At 36.9% G+C, this 15901-nt stretch overlaps 1 protein-coding gene across 4 annotated transcripts in view; it reads right to left on the bottom strand.

Annotated features, from left to right (window-relative positions):
• The window catches only part of MEF2A (myocyte enhancer factor 2A), a 54429-nt gene extending 45171 nt beyond the window's left edge, over positions 1-9258 (bottom strand). For all 4 annotated transcript variants that reach the window (XM_009635053.2, XM_009635054.2, XM_035890624.1 and 1 more), the window contains exons 1-2: positions 9062-9258; positions 2989-3192 (exon numbers count right to left, since the gene is read on the bottom strand). In XM_009635053.2, coding sequence (XP_009633348.1) covers positions 2989-3192; positions 9062-9115 — 258 coding nt within the window. In that variant the 5' untranslated portion in view covers positions 9116-9258. The remainder of the gene's footprint in view (positions 1-2988; positions 3193-9061) is intronic.
• Between the last annotated feature and the right edge of the window lie 6643 nt (positions 9259-15901).

Here is a 15901-nt window from a genome sequence, read left to right on the forward strand (position 1 = left end):
CAAAAAAAATTCTAGCATTCATTTAAGATGCCAGTGCTCTCCCTCCTACTATGTTTTCACAAAAACGTTCCAGCAGCAACAGAAGATACCAAGCTCTGGGCATATAAAAGCAACTCCTATGCCAAAATTGAACAGGAGGCAACTATAAGGGGAAGATGTCTCATCAATTTCACTTAATCATTTACAACATTACCATCTACCCAGTAGTGAAAATAAGTAACAATAGATTCATTTCTTCCCTTAAACAGCTTCTGAGCTGTGTAGAATTAGCTTTCCTTCTAGCACAGCAAAAAACCCCTCCTGTCAAGCAGATCAGGAACACACTGGGTCAAGACTAGTTTCACAGTGAGCCTACATCACAATAAATACCATCTGTCATATTCAAGGAGGCAAGTGAATTACTAAAATGTTAACTAAGATATATACATCAGCCATAACTCCATAAAATGGAATTACTTGTTCTAAATTGGTTTAATACATTTTTGATAGATTTTTGGGGGGGGGTGTAATTTTTTTGTTGGTAAAATAGTATTTTACATAACCACAATAAAGAGAAGCCATTTTGCATTTCCAAAATGTTCCAAACCTGCTGTAACTTCACCTCTATCATGCCACAAGCATCTGTCAATGGTGATATTGCACAAAGCAGCGAGCTTTTAGCAACTTGCTACTGCTTAAAGACAGGAGTCTTGCTCTTCCCTCATCTCATCTCTTCTCCCATGTTCCTACCTATGCTGTACCTGTCACGGCATCTGCTCCAAAGCACATCATGTTCTCCATTGAACCAATTCAGCTCTGTTGCATAGTACAGAAGTAGATAATTTTCCACTGAAAAGGAATGTTTTTTCTTAATTAAAAGACATTATTTACTTACAGTGGGAAGCAAACCATCCAAACCCACGAATGATATCTCTTAATTGCCTGAAGAACAATAGCTAATAGACTACAAAGTTACCATACAGGCAGAGCAAAGCTGAAATGCAATCAGTTGCAAAAAATGAAACTGTAGAGTATCTCTCTGAAATACTGTATAGATAATTTTTTTCCTGGAATTCAACTCTTCCTTATGTATATCGAACTTGGAAATATTTCATCCTACCAACTTAACTTTCCCATCCAGAACACAGCCATAAACTTAAAGAACATATTTTCCCTGCAAAAAAAGGTATACGCTACCTTCTCTGGATAAATAACTTCTTACTAAGACAGAAAAAGGAAAAAAAAAAAAAAAATCTCAAACAGACTAAAGAGTGCACAGGGCTAATTTGAAAAGACTGGGAGACACACTCCTAAATTATACCGCGTTTAAAAAAATCAGAGTAAAGTCCCAAATCCCACACTAGTATAATACAGTAAACCTACAGAGGAAAGTTAGAAAGAACCCGCAGATGAGTCCTTGCATGTTCCCCCACAATAGAAACTATATATGCACTTGGGTATTGATTGCACTTTTTTATGTAGTTGCCAGGGGTCAAACAGTTGACACTTTAAAAAAAAAAAAAAAAAAAAAAAACAACAAAACCCCCCAAAAAACTACAGGCAGCCTTGTGTAGAAATTATTTTGGAAGAGGTTTAGTCTTAGTCTTCATGATGTAAAGAAGCACTATTACCACAAGTCATAACACAAAGAGGCCTTAGAAGCAGAACAAAAATCAGCCTGGCTAACTGACTTGCTTGCATCCCTATCTCAAATTCACATCTGTTACAGTCAAAAGCTCATCTTGAAAGAATTAGGTTTTCCCTTCCTCTAGAGTGGCTATCCCTTATTTATACTAATCCAGTGACTCAGTAATACTTCTCCAATTCTTCAGAGCCTGTATTAGCACTCTCATTAGTACTCAACACTGAAGACAGAAGTTGGGGAGGTTTTCTTTCTGATCGTAAAAGGCAGTTGACAAATTAGCAGAGAATCTTCTCAGAAAGAAAACATAAGGCCTTTGTCTATTTCTCAGTTTTGTCAATCTGATTTTTGTTGAAAACTTATTGGAAAGATCAGCTAGTATCCTCCCTGTATTCCATGATCCCCTTGGCAATAGGCTCTTCAGCTATATGAGGCTAATCACTATTCCTAAATCATTCCTAAAAAGCAAGGCATTTGTTCGAAGACAACTTCAGAATTTAAATGAAACACTTAAGTCAGCCACCTGTTTTGGTCTATTTACAGGACTACTGGAGACATGACTCTTATCTGAAATGCAGTTACAGTACATAAAGGCTCCAATTGCCAAGAAAAATCCTTGACTTCTACTGCACCTAATTTAGAAATTATGTACTGGAAAGAGTTTCTATTTAAAGCACAAGCATAATAAAAGTAGAAGAAACCAATACCTTTGAGTAAATATATTCATGCTATTCTATTACTGCAGAAAATGCAGTCATTCTACTGCTATGTTTTAACTGACATACAGAGTGACTAGAAAACAAATTTAATTAAGTTCATTTGCTCCACAGATTCACTTTTTCAGGGTTTTTTGTGGGTTTTTTTGTTTTGGGTGGTTTTTTTGGCTGAACAAGAGCCAGCACAGGCTGTGGCTGATTTGATCAGCGTGCAACATTTACTGGTGAAGTGGCTACTACTTCAGAAGAGAAAAGGGGCCAACCATAACTGTCTTTTAGGCTGAGGGCACTCTCTGGACCTTATTCTCTATCCAACTGATTTTTTTCCATTAAAACGTTGAACACTTCCCCCTCTCCCTCCCCCAGAAAAACAACTATCTTTCACACCTCTATTTCCATTGCCAAACGTAGTTGAAATCAAACATGTTTCCCAGAAACTGGCAGGGGGTGGAGGGCAGATGGGAAAACAACATGGCTGTAAAGACTTATTGCCTTAGAGAAACCACACTAAAAGCGGTAGTTTACATTTTATGACAAGGTTTTCAAGTTAATAAATACATTTGGTTAAAATATCTTAAAATACTCTACATTGCTCTATATTTCAAGTATTAAGGAGATTAAGAAAACTGATGTGTCTTTTCAAATTGTTACCTCAACGATATCTGAGTTGGTTCTGCTTTCATGGGGCTCGTTGTATTCTGTGTATTTAAGTAGAACTTTGTCCATATCAGTGCTGGCATACTGAAAGAGTTTGTTAGAGCTGTTAAAAATGATGAGTGCTATTTCACAGTCACAGAGTACACTCAACTCATATGCCTTCTTCATTAATCCAAACTTCCTTTTTGTAAAGGTGACCTAGAGAAAAAAAAACACACATAATCATTATTCTTTAACACATGACAAGGGTTTGACGGACTATAATCAAGCATTCAAGGAATATACCAATTAAACCTACACCATTTATTCCTAATAACAAGCAACATAACTGAACATGTATACAGGCTTAAAAGAACAGCCTATCATATTTGGGTGTCACTTTTAGGGCCAATGCTCTACGTCAGACTAAGGTAGATAATTACACCCCCCTAACTCTTCCACTGGTATATAACTACCAAAGAGAGGGCATATAACTACCAAGAAGAGTTAAAGTTTGTAGGATCCTCTAACCATATTTCCTTCTATTCAACCAACATTGACTTTCCAGGTATCACAATATTTTCTTCTGTGATGACCAGTTATTCTGTAACTAGTTTACAAGTTATTTGTAACCCTAATTCTAGTAAAATAAAAATAAAACAGCAATATCAAACGAAGCAACACTGTTACTATGATTCTATGATTTCTAATTATGCAAAGCTAAGAAATATGCTCATTTTGTTGCTATTAAACCATCTAATCAGATTCACTTATACTTTTAAGCTGTTTTCTGCCACTTAGGAACATCATGAAACAATCATTCTGTCCAGTTAGAACTGCTGTGGGGAAATAAATCCATCACATACCATCACAAAGTAGTATTTGCCCATTGGGGAAGAGGGAAAGACACTTACATTATAAAAATCACCATCAATTATGGAGAAAAAAGTTTAAAAAAACTATTCCTTTCACAAGATTTCAGTTACTTAAGGATATAAGAGTATCAATGTTGATAATTAATTGTGTTGAATCAAACATGCCTGATGCCAAGGCCAGCTTTTCTTCAAGGACAGTATTTTTACTAAGTGTCCTCTTAAGTGTCTCAAAAAGGCACTTCATCTATTACTATGAAGTTAATGTTCTGAGATCTTTATTAAATAAAAGGTGCCAGTTTTGGATCTAGCCTTTCAATCTGAGCTTGAGTGTTAAAGGGGCACCTCTGCTATGGCCATATTCACACCCCTATATTACAATTCAAAGTAGATGTCTCTGACAGGTGAGAGACCTATATGCCCTACGTGTTTAACAGACAATAGTGAGAATATTTTTGCAAGGTATGGAATGAAGTAAAACATAAGAAACAAATCAAACTTGCTTTATGGGTTTCTATAGTTTAACATGTTAATTACTTAGGTGTACATCAAGTTTTTGGAAGATGGATGGGAAAATTCTGTGTATACACACCTCAAGGCATTTTTTCCAGAGACATGTATCTCATGCCTATTACTTTTTTAATACTATCCATAATACAAAATATGTGCTATCCTTCCCAACACATAAATTGTCTCAGAGGAACGCAGACTGATATACTAACAACATTATATACATAGCATGCTGACAATAACTGTATTAAAACAGTATATGCATACTTTGCTCTTCCACCACAAATGATTGCAAAGGTACTGTGGACCCGAGCTTCCTCTCCAGCTGTAAAACAATATCGACACAAAAAAATCCACCAACCCAAAACCCCCCCAAAAACCCAAACAAAACTGTTTTAACATGTGCCTCCTCCCCTGCACTGTGCCTACGATTTTTGAAAACCTGGATCTTTAACGCTGAGCCACAGTAGGAATGGAGGTAATACAGAGAAGACCTAGGAAGATGAGAATATGGAATGTCAGGCATATTACAATAACCATAGTTCCACCTAAGTTCCTGTGCAGTGTTTCTAACTTAGAAACTTCTTTGGATTTAAAGACCACTAATCACAGAAGCCTTTTGTGCGGCTTGAATAATCCATGTTCAAATGAAAAGTGAGTCCTTACCGTAACTTTTTTATTCAACCCTTTTAAAGCAAGTTTGTTGAGAAGCTCCATTAAGATACAGCACTGTCTCTAAAACGATTTTATGTAAGAGTGCTGTAACACATTCAAGGTTCAAGTAGGGTAAGCAGATCTTTTTACCTACTTACTGTTTAACAATTACAGTACATTGGTGAGACAAGATGCCAAAAATCTGACAGACTTTGCCCTTAATGCATCTTCTGTTGGTATTTTATTTTCAGTTATCAATTCAACAAGTTGACCAAGTACAAATGTAGGTTTTACTGGGCTGTACTTTTCCCAAATGTGGGTGGAAATTTTACTATCCACATATAATACAATACAACTACTTTTTAAACATGTATCTTGTCAAAGTCTCCTAGCAGTTCTGTCGCTTTACACATGCCTTCTTTCAGAAGACTTGGGATTTGTTTATCCTATCTTGGATGGGACATTAAGAATTAATTTGTCTGGATTCCTCCGGGGATTTGAGGAAACAGGTTGGTTAGCATTTTTTGAACTAGCTGTTCTTCTAGACACTTCCATTACAAGACACTTAAGAGATTACTACTGGAGTATAAGCAGGTATAGACCGATACTACTATTTAGCTTTTGTCAGGAAAAAGACATCATAAACAAGATCTGTGTGTGCTATGTTACTTTGAGAAGTCATTAAATGAAAAGAATGAAGGCTTAGTTCCACTAAGGACCCATATGATCCTGGGCAAGGGATCTTAACTTCTCTACTGAAATGTTATCTTTCTCGCCTCTTGTAAGGCTATTTTACTTGTGAGGTTTTTCACTTGTGAGATTCTCAGCTAGCGTCGACTTCTCATTTTGTGTTTGGACAGTGCTTAGCACAAACCCCACTACCACTGGAGTTGAAGCCTTACTTTTAATGCACATACACTATTACAAACTCAGTTCTCATTTAAGAACTTAGAAAGCAGAATAGTAGTTCCACAAATTTATCTTTTTTTTTCTTGCCATTTGGTGTGCCACTTAGGACCACACTAAAACCAAAAATACGTATCTTCATTGCAGGCCGGTGGCTCCTCAGCACTAGCCTAATATTGCTTAGCAAAAAAGGTGAGAAGGAGAGAGCAAAGGCAGCAAGATTGAGCTCCTTTGATATCTAATTTACTGTACTTTATTCTCTTCAGCTTAATGAAGATAAATGTCCTACAGCTCATTCAAGCAGATAAGATTGCTTAATTAATTATACAATGACAGCCTCATGACAATTGTAATCCCCCAGAGTAATGGTCTATATATTCTGTTTTGAGCTCACATACAATCCCATCAGAAAGAAGATGCTTCTGATAAAACAACACCTTTTCTTCCCATGTAAGTTATATGAACTTGCTCTAAAGGCAAAGCTCTATCCCATTCTACTCATTTTCAAACAAAAAAACCTAAACATCATATTAAACATCTAAACAGGACATCATAGGCATGTTCGTGAGTCACCTACTAACCAGCCATGGCTGCCATAGAAAAACTGACAGAACACAACTGAACTATACTTTCCATTTGGCAAAACCACCCCTAAATGCCCTCCTTATCTAGGTCAACGAAAAAAATTCTCAGAAGTAAATACCTAATAAATACCCTGTGCATCAGGGCATTTTAGTGTGTTAAAATGCTATATACTAGCTACCAAAACCACAGGACACCAGTGGAGTTAAAGAACACCATCGATACCTCTACACATAAAAATATCTTTAATATCTTTAAAACTTTTTAAAAACAAGATGCAGTATATTATCACCTCTCAGTTTCCACAGAAAAAGGATAAGGCAAGCCTCATTCCATTTTTAAGACAGAGCTTAAAGCCTCTTCCTAGTCACTAAAAAGCCAAAAAAAGCGCTAGCCAAAAAGCAGCTAGAAACAAAACTCAGAATTTAATCCTCATATTTTGCTCCAGTCACAGCAGTGGTACAAGTGGGCTAAAATTTGATACAAATGGAATAATTCTCCTCCTCTCCGTTGTTCCAGTCTGAAGGAGATGGAGATCTCCCCCCAGAAAAACCCCAAACAATTCCCCTTGAAAAAAAAAAAAAAACCCACCACCATACCAAAGTTCAGGGTGTAGTAAAACGATATTTGTATTTCAAGCAGAATAAAACCACAGTTATCCAGCTTACTTCAAATAAGTTAAAAAAAAAAGGGGGAGGGGGATCCATTTCCACCTCTTCCATGTGCCTGAAGTTCTAGAGCAAGATTTGAAAAAACTGGAGTTATTAATTCATCTACTTTTACTACGTGTACTTAAGACATTTATCTACATCAAACATACAGTCACTGTGTGATTAAAGCTGTTCAAACACAATACTTGGCTTTCTCCCAACCTCCAATAATACTTTTCTTGCTATATATAGTCTTGTCAGAGTTTACATTGCTTTAAAGTGATACAGGGAGAAAAACAATCCTGATTTCACAAACAAAACAATGGGCCCTGAGCTGACATGTTGGCAGCAAGACAGTCTCCTGGAACTCTGACACTACCCCAACATCAAGTTGGTGCTCAGAAGTTAAAAAAGCAAATCAAATACTAGGAAGGGAACAGAAGACAAACATTGGTATACCACTGTAAGTCCATGTTTTGCATGCATCTTGAACTCTCTGCAGTTCTGGGTCCCTTTGCCACCAAAAATAACATAGCAATATTCAAGAAGATTTAGGGAAAAGTAGCAACAATGGTCAAAGGTGTGGAATAAATTCTGTATTAAACCAACTGAGTAAGCTAGGGTGCCTCAGCCTGAAAAAGTTATTTTAAGAGAAAGTAAGAAAACATGGCAGAGGTCCAGAGAATAACAAGCAAGACAGACGACTAGATAGGGAGTGGCTGCTGCCTCTTTCATACAAGAGCTAAACAGCTAGCAGAACCATGACTAAGCATAAATGAGAAGGTGTTTCTTGAAACACCAGGTAATAGACCTACAGGAAATCCTAGCCAAAAGATGTTGCAAATGCTGCAACTTTATAAGGGCTCAAAGGATAACTGAACAAGTTCACGGGTAGGGGGTGGGGAAAACAAGAAAAAAAAAATCCATTAATGGTTACTAAATATACGGAAACCACATCCAGCTCAGGAAATCCCTGAGCTAAGAATAGTTAGAAGCTGGAAGAGGATTACAGAGTAGTGTAACATGTGCACCTCTATCCTGCACTTATTGGCTTATTACCATCATTGGATAAAAGATACTGGCCTAGAGGCATCTTTGGTCTGACCCACTATGAATACTCCTTAAAATCCAAAGTCATTCCTACACCACTTTTCCTTGAAAATGGTAGCTTCCAGATACACCACAATATATTTCAATATCCAATTAAAATTTTATTTCATATCTCGTGTAGCAATTTAGAAGTTAAGAGGAGACACAGCTTCTGCAGAGTCAACTTTTGGTACTTTTCAAGTTCACAGGACATCTCTTCATTACAGCAAGAGCAACTAAGTAAGCAGCTTTCCCTAAAACTGCACTTTTGAGTACTCTTCCTTTTTGACTGGAAATTTTAAAAGACTGTAGTCAACAGCTCTTACAAGAAATATAAATCAAGCTTATAAATGGAATCATGTTAATAAATTTCATTACTATATCCAAACCACTGTAGATCATTGTCCACGGCTATATCAAACTCCTCTGTCAAAGAGGCTGCAGCAAATACTTTTATTACTTTCTGAATTTCTCATCCTTTCTCCACCTTCATTACTAAGTGAGGTGCCTGTTTCAACACAGTTGGAGGATCTAGTTTTACTGTACTAGAAATAAAGGCTAGGGTGCCATTAAATAGGAATAGTAGTTTTACAGTGAATTTGATTTAAAGTAGTAATTGATATTACCTATATATAACAAATTCCCCTAAAAGAGCAGTAAAACCATTGAGACACATTTCTTATTTGTATTCTGGTAATGCCATCTCTAGATACATGAAGACAAAGCTCAGCTTTCGCCAAGTGAATTAAGATGAATGTATTCAAAGTTTCCATTAATTTTTAGGATTACTGATCAAATTGTTCATGCAGACTCCTTGTTTCTCACCTGTCTGTTCCGTTCATCCATTATTCTTGTGATCTGTATTTTCTTTCTCCCCATTTTCAGCCTCTTCTTTCTTTTGCTTTGCAATCCAGAAATATACTAATCCAAGAAATTTCACTCTTCAGTATTCTAACACATGATACAGCTTTCTTTTACTTTGTCTTCAGCTTGAGAAAAGGTTCCTATTTCTTCTTATATACCCCTAAAAAATAAAATTTTGAAAAAAATTACAAATTAATAAAGAGGAAGTATTATTAAACACTTGTATAGCCATAGAACATGTGCGTGCATAAAGTAATTCCAGTGAGGAACCAAGTATTTTCATTAGTGAAAGATTATGCTACATACTTTGTTCCGATTAAATAAACACAAACTAGTTTGCTAGATTCCAAATCTGTAGTTTGTAGGTAAAATGACCAATAATTTCATACACTTTCAATTGGATGACTTAAAAATTTCCAGTGTCCAAGGAGGTGGTGCTCACCACTCTTAAGCTTTAGGCCTTGAGTGATCTGAGGTTTCAAGAATTTACCCACGAAGTTTTGGTAAACTCCATTCATTATTTTAGGAAACCGTATAGAGAAACCGCTCTGTGTTTCCTGTTTGTCTTGTAAAATTATCATCATCATGATAATGAAAGAAAGCCATGAGAATACCAAGTTTCTGTTCCTAAACTGAATTACACCTTATTTCGTAAGACAGTATTTGAGGTTTCATTGGGAAGCTGGAGGGAGAAGAAAAGAGGGAATATCTTTACTTAAAAAAGGATAAAGACCACAAAATATTTTTGCAACAGAACTAATTCACAGCTACCAAGACACCAATGAATAAGTAAGACACTCATACAGTTACTCTCTCTACAATTACCTCTAAGTCACACATTTGCTGATAACCAATTACTAGTCCAGCACTGGGTTTATTTTGGTAAATTGTTTAGCAATATAAGGATGCGTGCAAATTGAAAAGCCAGTGTGCCACCATAGCATTTTAATCTGGCACTAATGCACCAAACTGAGCTGTAAAATGCTTATATTCAACAAACTTTAAATGCATTTTTAGCAAAAAAATTGCTAAGCCATATTCTGAACATACTGCTCAAACTGTAGGATCCTTAATTCAACAAAACTGGAGAACATTTGAAAAGAAATAGCCTCTAGAATATCAACTGTATATTAGAATGTATAAACATGAAATAGGTACACCTTATTCTATTACCACCTAATTTTGATTAAAATAAAAAGGGTAAAACCAGCCACAATATTAGCTTATAACCTCTCTAACTTTCGAACCCAAAACGCCTTTTGAAATCAAGCCTTGCATATTTTAATGCGGGTGTCACAATGTCATATCCTTGAGGCCATGTGTAGAAAGTGGTGCAACCACATCACCATCAGACAGCTAATAAGTAGAGACAGCAAGAGGCAATTAGTCACAGGCTACACTTCACAATACATTCAATTTACACTGAGGAAACAACAACGACATTCTGGTGCAGCTCAGGAGGAGGGAAAATAAAAAAGGTGGAGGAACATCGCAAAATGAAGGGATGTTGTTTTGTATTTACCTGATATCAACAAAGGACAGCTTTGCTAAAACATCATTAAATGCCCAACAGTATTTAGAAAGACTATTCCATGGAATTTAAGATCAAGTCAACACTAAGATTATGTGATGTCCATCGGTCAAAAGGATATGCACTAGATCATGTTTGTGCATCAAAACACTTAAAAGCATGCATCAGCATTGCATTCCTTTTATTTTCTTCAAGAAAAAAAATTTCTTCCAAGGTGCTGCTACAGAAGGTATTAACAGCTAAGGCCAGATCAACAAGCCTCTACAGAACCAATAGCACACAGCAAATATTTTACATGAAAAGCAGCAGCTGGCATATAAATTTATAACTTTTTTGTTAAAAAAAAAAAAAACACAACAAAACCCTACTAAAACAAACAGAAAACACCACCAAGAATACCTACTGCACCCTAAGCTGCAATTCCTAAAACATTCAGTCTTAAGTCAGCTGCCCCACTCTCTTAAACAAACAAGCAAAAAAAAATAAAAAAAACCCCTCAGCTCATGCTATAATCACACATTAAATTTAATTCTGCAAAAATCTGGTTGCATTCCTTGAACATACCTAGCAAGAGTCTCTATAAGCAGCTCTCAAAATTTGTTTTCTCCTTTGTGTGAGGCTTCATTTTTTAAATATACCATACATTATTGAAAAAGTTCTCTGAATACAGAATTACCAGATTCCTTCCTCTGCTTTTTAAAGCACTCACCATCCTAACTGGTACATACAAATAGCCACCACATGCAATACCAAAGATCCATCTGGTCCGGCGTTTTATCCGTGGCTATTCGCAAGTATCACTAGGATGGTAAAGGAGGTATGTAGGAATAGAATAAGCATATATCACTTAAAAGCAATATTTATAAAGCATTTTCTCCAGATATTCAGTGATTTTTTGAATCAGGAACTTCTGAAGTCATATATGGAATCTTAAGATTTAAAGCTGTTCATCAAATCTTCTTCCGTGAATATTACTTTTTGGATCTGGGGAAATTTTTAGCACCTACAAGCAAGGAGTTCCACAGCTCAATTATGCATCTGAATAGAAGATATATCCTTTATTTAGTCCTGGTCCTGTTAATTATACTTGGTATCCACAAATTTTTAATTATACAAGGCAGTAAACAAGCAGTCATCTTCACCTTTCATGTTAGTCCTTATTTTGATGCCTATATTCTATCTTGCCTTCAATTACCTTTACTCAAAACTAAAGAATCCTACTCCAATCAACCACTTCTTACTCAAAATCACAGAATCACAGAGTGGCAAGGGTTGGAAGGGACCTCAGGAGATGATCTAGTCCAACCCTCCTGCTAAAACAGGTTCACCTAGAGCATGTTGCACAGGACATCGTCCAGGCGGGCTTTCAGTATCTCCAGAGAAGGAGACTCCACAACCCCCCTGGGCAGCCTGTTCCAGTGCTCTGTCACCCTCAAAGTAAAGAAATTTTTCCTCATATTCAACTGAAACCTCTTATGTTTCAGTTTTCAGTTCATTGCCCCTTGTCCTGCCACTGGGCACCACTGAGAAGAGTCTGGCTCCGTCCTCGCGACATCCACCCTTGAGATATTTATACATGTTGATTAGATCCCCTCTCAGTCTTCTCCAGGCTGAACAAGCCCAACTCTCTCAGCCTTTCCTCACAGGGGAGATGCTCCAGTCCCTTAATCATCCTTGTTGCTCTCCTCTGAAATCTCTCCAGGAGTTCCTCATCTTTCTTGAACCGGGGAGCCCAGAACTAGACACAGTACTCCAGGTGAGGTCTCACCAGGGCAGAGTAGAGGGGGAAGGATAACCTCCCTCGACCTGCTGGCCACACTCTGGCCTGCCATCCTCTCTTCTCTACCCCTTCCAGTTACACACTGTTCTTTCTGAAACAGAAGGACACGCACTGTGTACAGTATACAAGGTATGAGGTATATAAAATTTTATTATAATCTACGATAAATTTATACAGAGGCATAACAATATTTTATGTTCAACTGCATTAGATACACAATTAGGCAAATTTACTAGTTCTCAGAATTTTCCTAAGGAAACAGACCTATGCTCCCTAACACAATTATAAAACCATTATATGGGACCACACACTTTCTTCATATAGGCCTACCTCACTCACCCAGCTCTTCCACCTTCTGCAACAGATACTCAAAAGCAAGTCTATGCAGTGAATAGAGTAAGGGGCTTATGGGAGAACAGGGTAGAGAGGAAAACAAATATGACGTGAGATTACACGATATATATACTTAAGGATAGGAGATAAGATGCACAAACATTTTCCCTGAGCTAATGAAGAAACAGCAACATGGAAACACTATTATCTGCTCCACGTACCATCACACAAAGGGAAATAGGAAAACTGACAGTAATTTTCACCAACATTTTGTTATAGTTTCAGGGTGTTATTTCAGGTCTTTTAAAATTAGTATGCTCTATTAGGCGTAAATGCATCAACCCATTTCCCCTTTATGGCCTCCGCTTCACCCTCTTTAATCAGTCCACTGTTGCCTCTCATCTCAGGTCTGCTACTTTCTTCAATCTAAAGCACTTTTCTCACTTAGCAAATTCCAAATTCCTATTTGCATGTCGGTCTCCATCTGGGTCCAGCCTCTCCTCCCTCTCCACAGGTTGCTATGGACACCAGAAACCTGGCTTTGAAACACATTCGCCAAAGGCAACCCAGCTCTGAAATACAGCATCCCTTTCATTTTGAAGTCACATACAAGATGATTTTCAAAGCTAAGAATTTAAGTTTGGCATAAGCTTAGGGTAGAAAGTATCTTGACACTAACTGCAAAATCAGAGTAAATTGTGCAGTAAAAAGCCACTTTTCATGCATGCTCAGAACATCCAAATGGGAAGTTACCACCAAGACAAATCCACATTACATTTCTCATGGGGCCAATGACTTCTCCTTTTTCTAATCCTTGATCATGTCAGAGTCGCAGTTTTCTTTTCCATCCTGACTAGTAACAAGGCTATGCAAGATAAAATAAGACTGCATCCACTATATGGTTACATCAAAAATGTAATTAGCAAAGTTTTAATTTTGCTAAAGTCATAGTTGCATTGCAAACATACTTGGGTAAAATTCTTATGTGTGAAAGCCATTTCATCTAGATCACCAACAAACTTTTGCCCAAATAAAGGAAAATTAGCAGACATATGAAGATCAATGCACATTTATTTCTGAAAGTAAACATTAGTTTAATGTAGAACTTTAGCTTTGCCAAGGTTACTTCACTTCCTTAAGTAACAGAATCAAATTACAGCCACCCAAACTGCTTTGCATTACTTGCATGGGCACACAGAAGCAAAATACTTTCTTTTTTTTTTTTTAATAAGAATTTCAGGCACGTATTAAACAACACAGTAAGACTAACAGGGAAAAAGAAGGAAAAAACCCCATGTGCTTCATGATGAGCTTCAAACAGAAAATAATGTCAGCTTGCAATAGCAAGAAAAAATATATTTGTAGCTGTCCAAGTAAAAGCCTCTATTATTGTATACAAGTAAACTTTATTTCAAATTTTCTGGATTTATTCCCTTCCCCACACATGTGAGAACACCACACTAACTACTGAAAGACAACAGAACCATATGCAAAAATATACCCTCATGACTGCGTATTTTCAGCAACTGAGATCAGTTCGTTTGTTGTCAAGGTTGCTTACAGTTTCATAAATAGAGAGAGATACGCAACTTTAAAGCAAGGAAACTGTATTTGACCTATTTAAAAAGATTCTTTCAAGGGTTCAGTGGAAACCAATTATATCTGTGCAGAACTCCACAAGGTCTTGAAGCCTTCTGGCAGAACAGGTTAGGAAAAATGGTGTCAGAATTATACTCCTTCCATTTATTTTCCTTTTATTTCCCTCTGCCTCTCTTTGTTTTCTCGGAACTTCCATTTCATCATCATGGTTACAGGTTACATTTGACAGTAACCATCTCATCACAGCTCATTTACTGCAATGCACACAAAGAAATGAGTGTCATGACGTCAGCTAATTTGCATGATAACTCACAAAAGCCACAGCTGCATAAAAACACAGATTTGTATAGATGCATCTTTACACTGGTAAGCCTGAGCTAAGGCTTACTGAATAGCAGACAATAATTTTGACTAAATCTTGGTTAATAGGTCTTTTTTTAGTCTTAAAACAGCCTGTGAAGATATTTTTGTAGATTTAGCCCCTAAGTATGAACTGATGGGCACAGACTGCACAACCAAATCACGGCCAACTGCACATTCACTGCTAATTCCAACTAACACTTTGCATGCTTACCAAGGATGTGACCAGAATACAAGTATTACCATACATATCAAGATGGAGATGAGGCCCATCACCAGGTGTTGACTGTTTTACATTAACAAGGCAGGTAAGACAGTATCTCATTTCTCCAGAGTACCTGTAAGCATAGAAGTGTCCCCCCTTCCTGCCCCATAACTCTTCAGTGGAAACAGCTAGAAAAAAAGTCAAATAATGTCTTCACCAAAATAATTAATCAGAAGATGAAAGTTTCTCAGACTCCATGCCACTGTCCAGAAGTGAAAGAGAATATCTTCTTCAAAACCTCAGAGAATGCAAGCCCATATAAAGTAAATATACGACTCCAGACACCTTTTTTCCTAAATCCCAAACTAATTATACAAAATATATTCACTCAGATTTGGATCTGCACTGAAACATGTTGAGAGCCATGCGATGTTTTTACTGTACTCTAGACATTCTACCAGCCCTGCTCCAAAATTCATTGCTACCGCTTTGAAGCTAGATTTTAAAATTAAGATTTCAAGCAAAGGGACTCCATCTACCTACACGTTTGCACTTCACAGAGATGACGCTCAGATTCTTGCTGGGGTTTTTCAAGAGGTGCGCAAAACCAGTAACTGAAGTGTTTCCTACAGCCACGTTTCTATGATTCTATCATACACTGCTGTAATTAATGTAAAATGTAAGTGTAAAACAATAGCATGGCCTACCCCTTCAAAACAAGACTACATGTTGTCATTTATCTCACACTTCTTGCTGCACCACAATATTGGGAAATAAATCTTTTTTCCATCCTCAGTTTAGAAGCCATTCTTCTACATCCAAGTAGAATCTTACAGTAAATAAGACTGGCCTCAGAACTCCAAGGTCCTCAGCTAGCAAGTGATACACAAGCATTGTTATAAAACAATACCACAACCCTTAGCCAAAATAACTTTTTTTGAAAAGTGGGACAACATAAAAAACAGGAAGCCATAAACAATTCGTTATTGATAT

This window comes from Egretta garzetta, unplaced genomic scaffold (assembly GCF_000687185.1).
Source record: "Egretta garzetta isolate BGI_Z169 unplaced genomic scaffold, ASM68718v1 scaffold322, whole genome shotgun sequence".
Taxonomy (NCBI): Eukaryota; Metazoa; Chordata; class Aves; order Pelecaniformes; family Ardeidae; genus Egretta; species Egretta garzetta.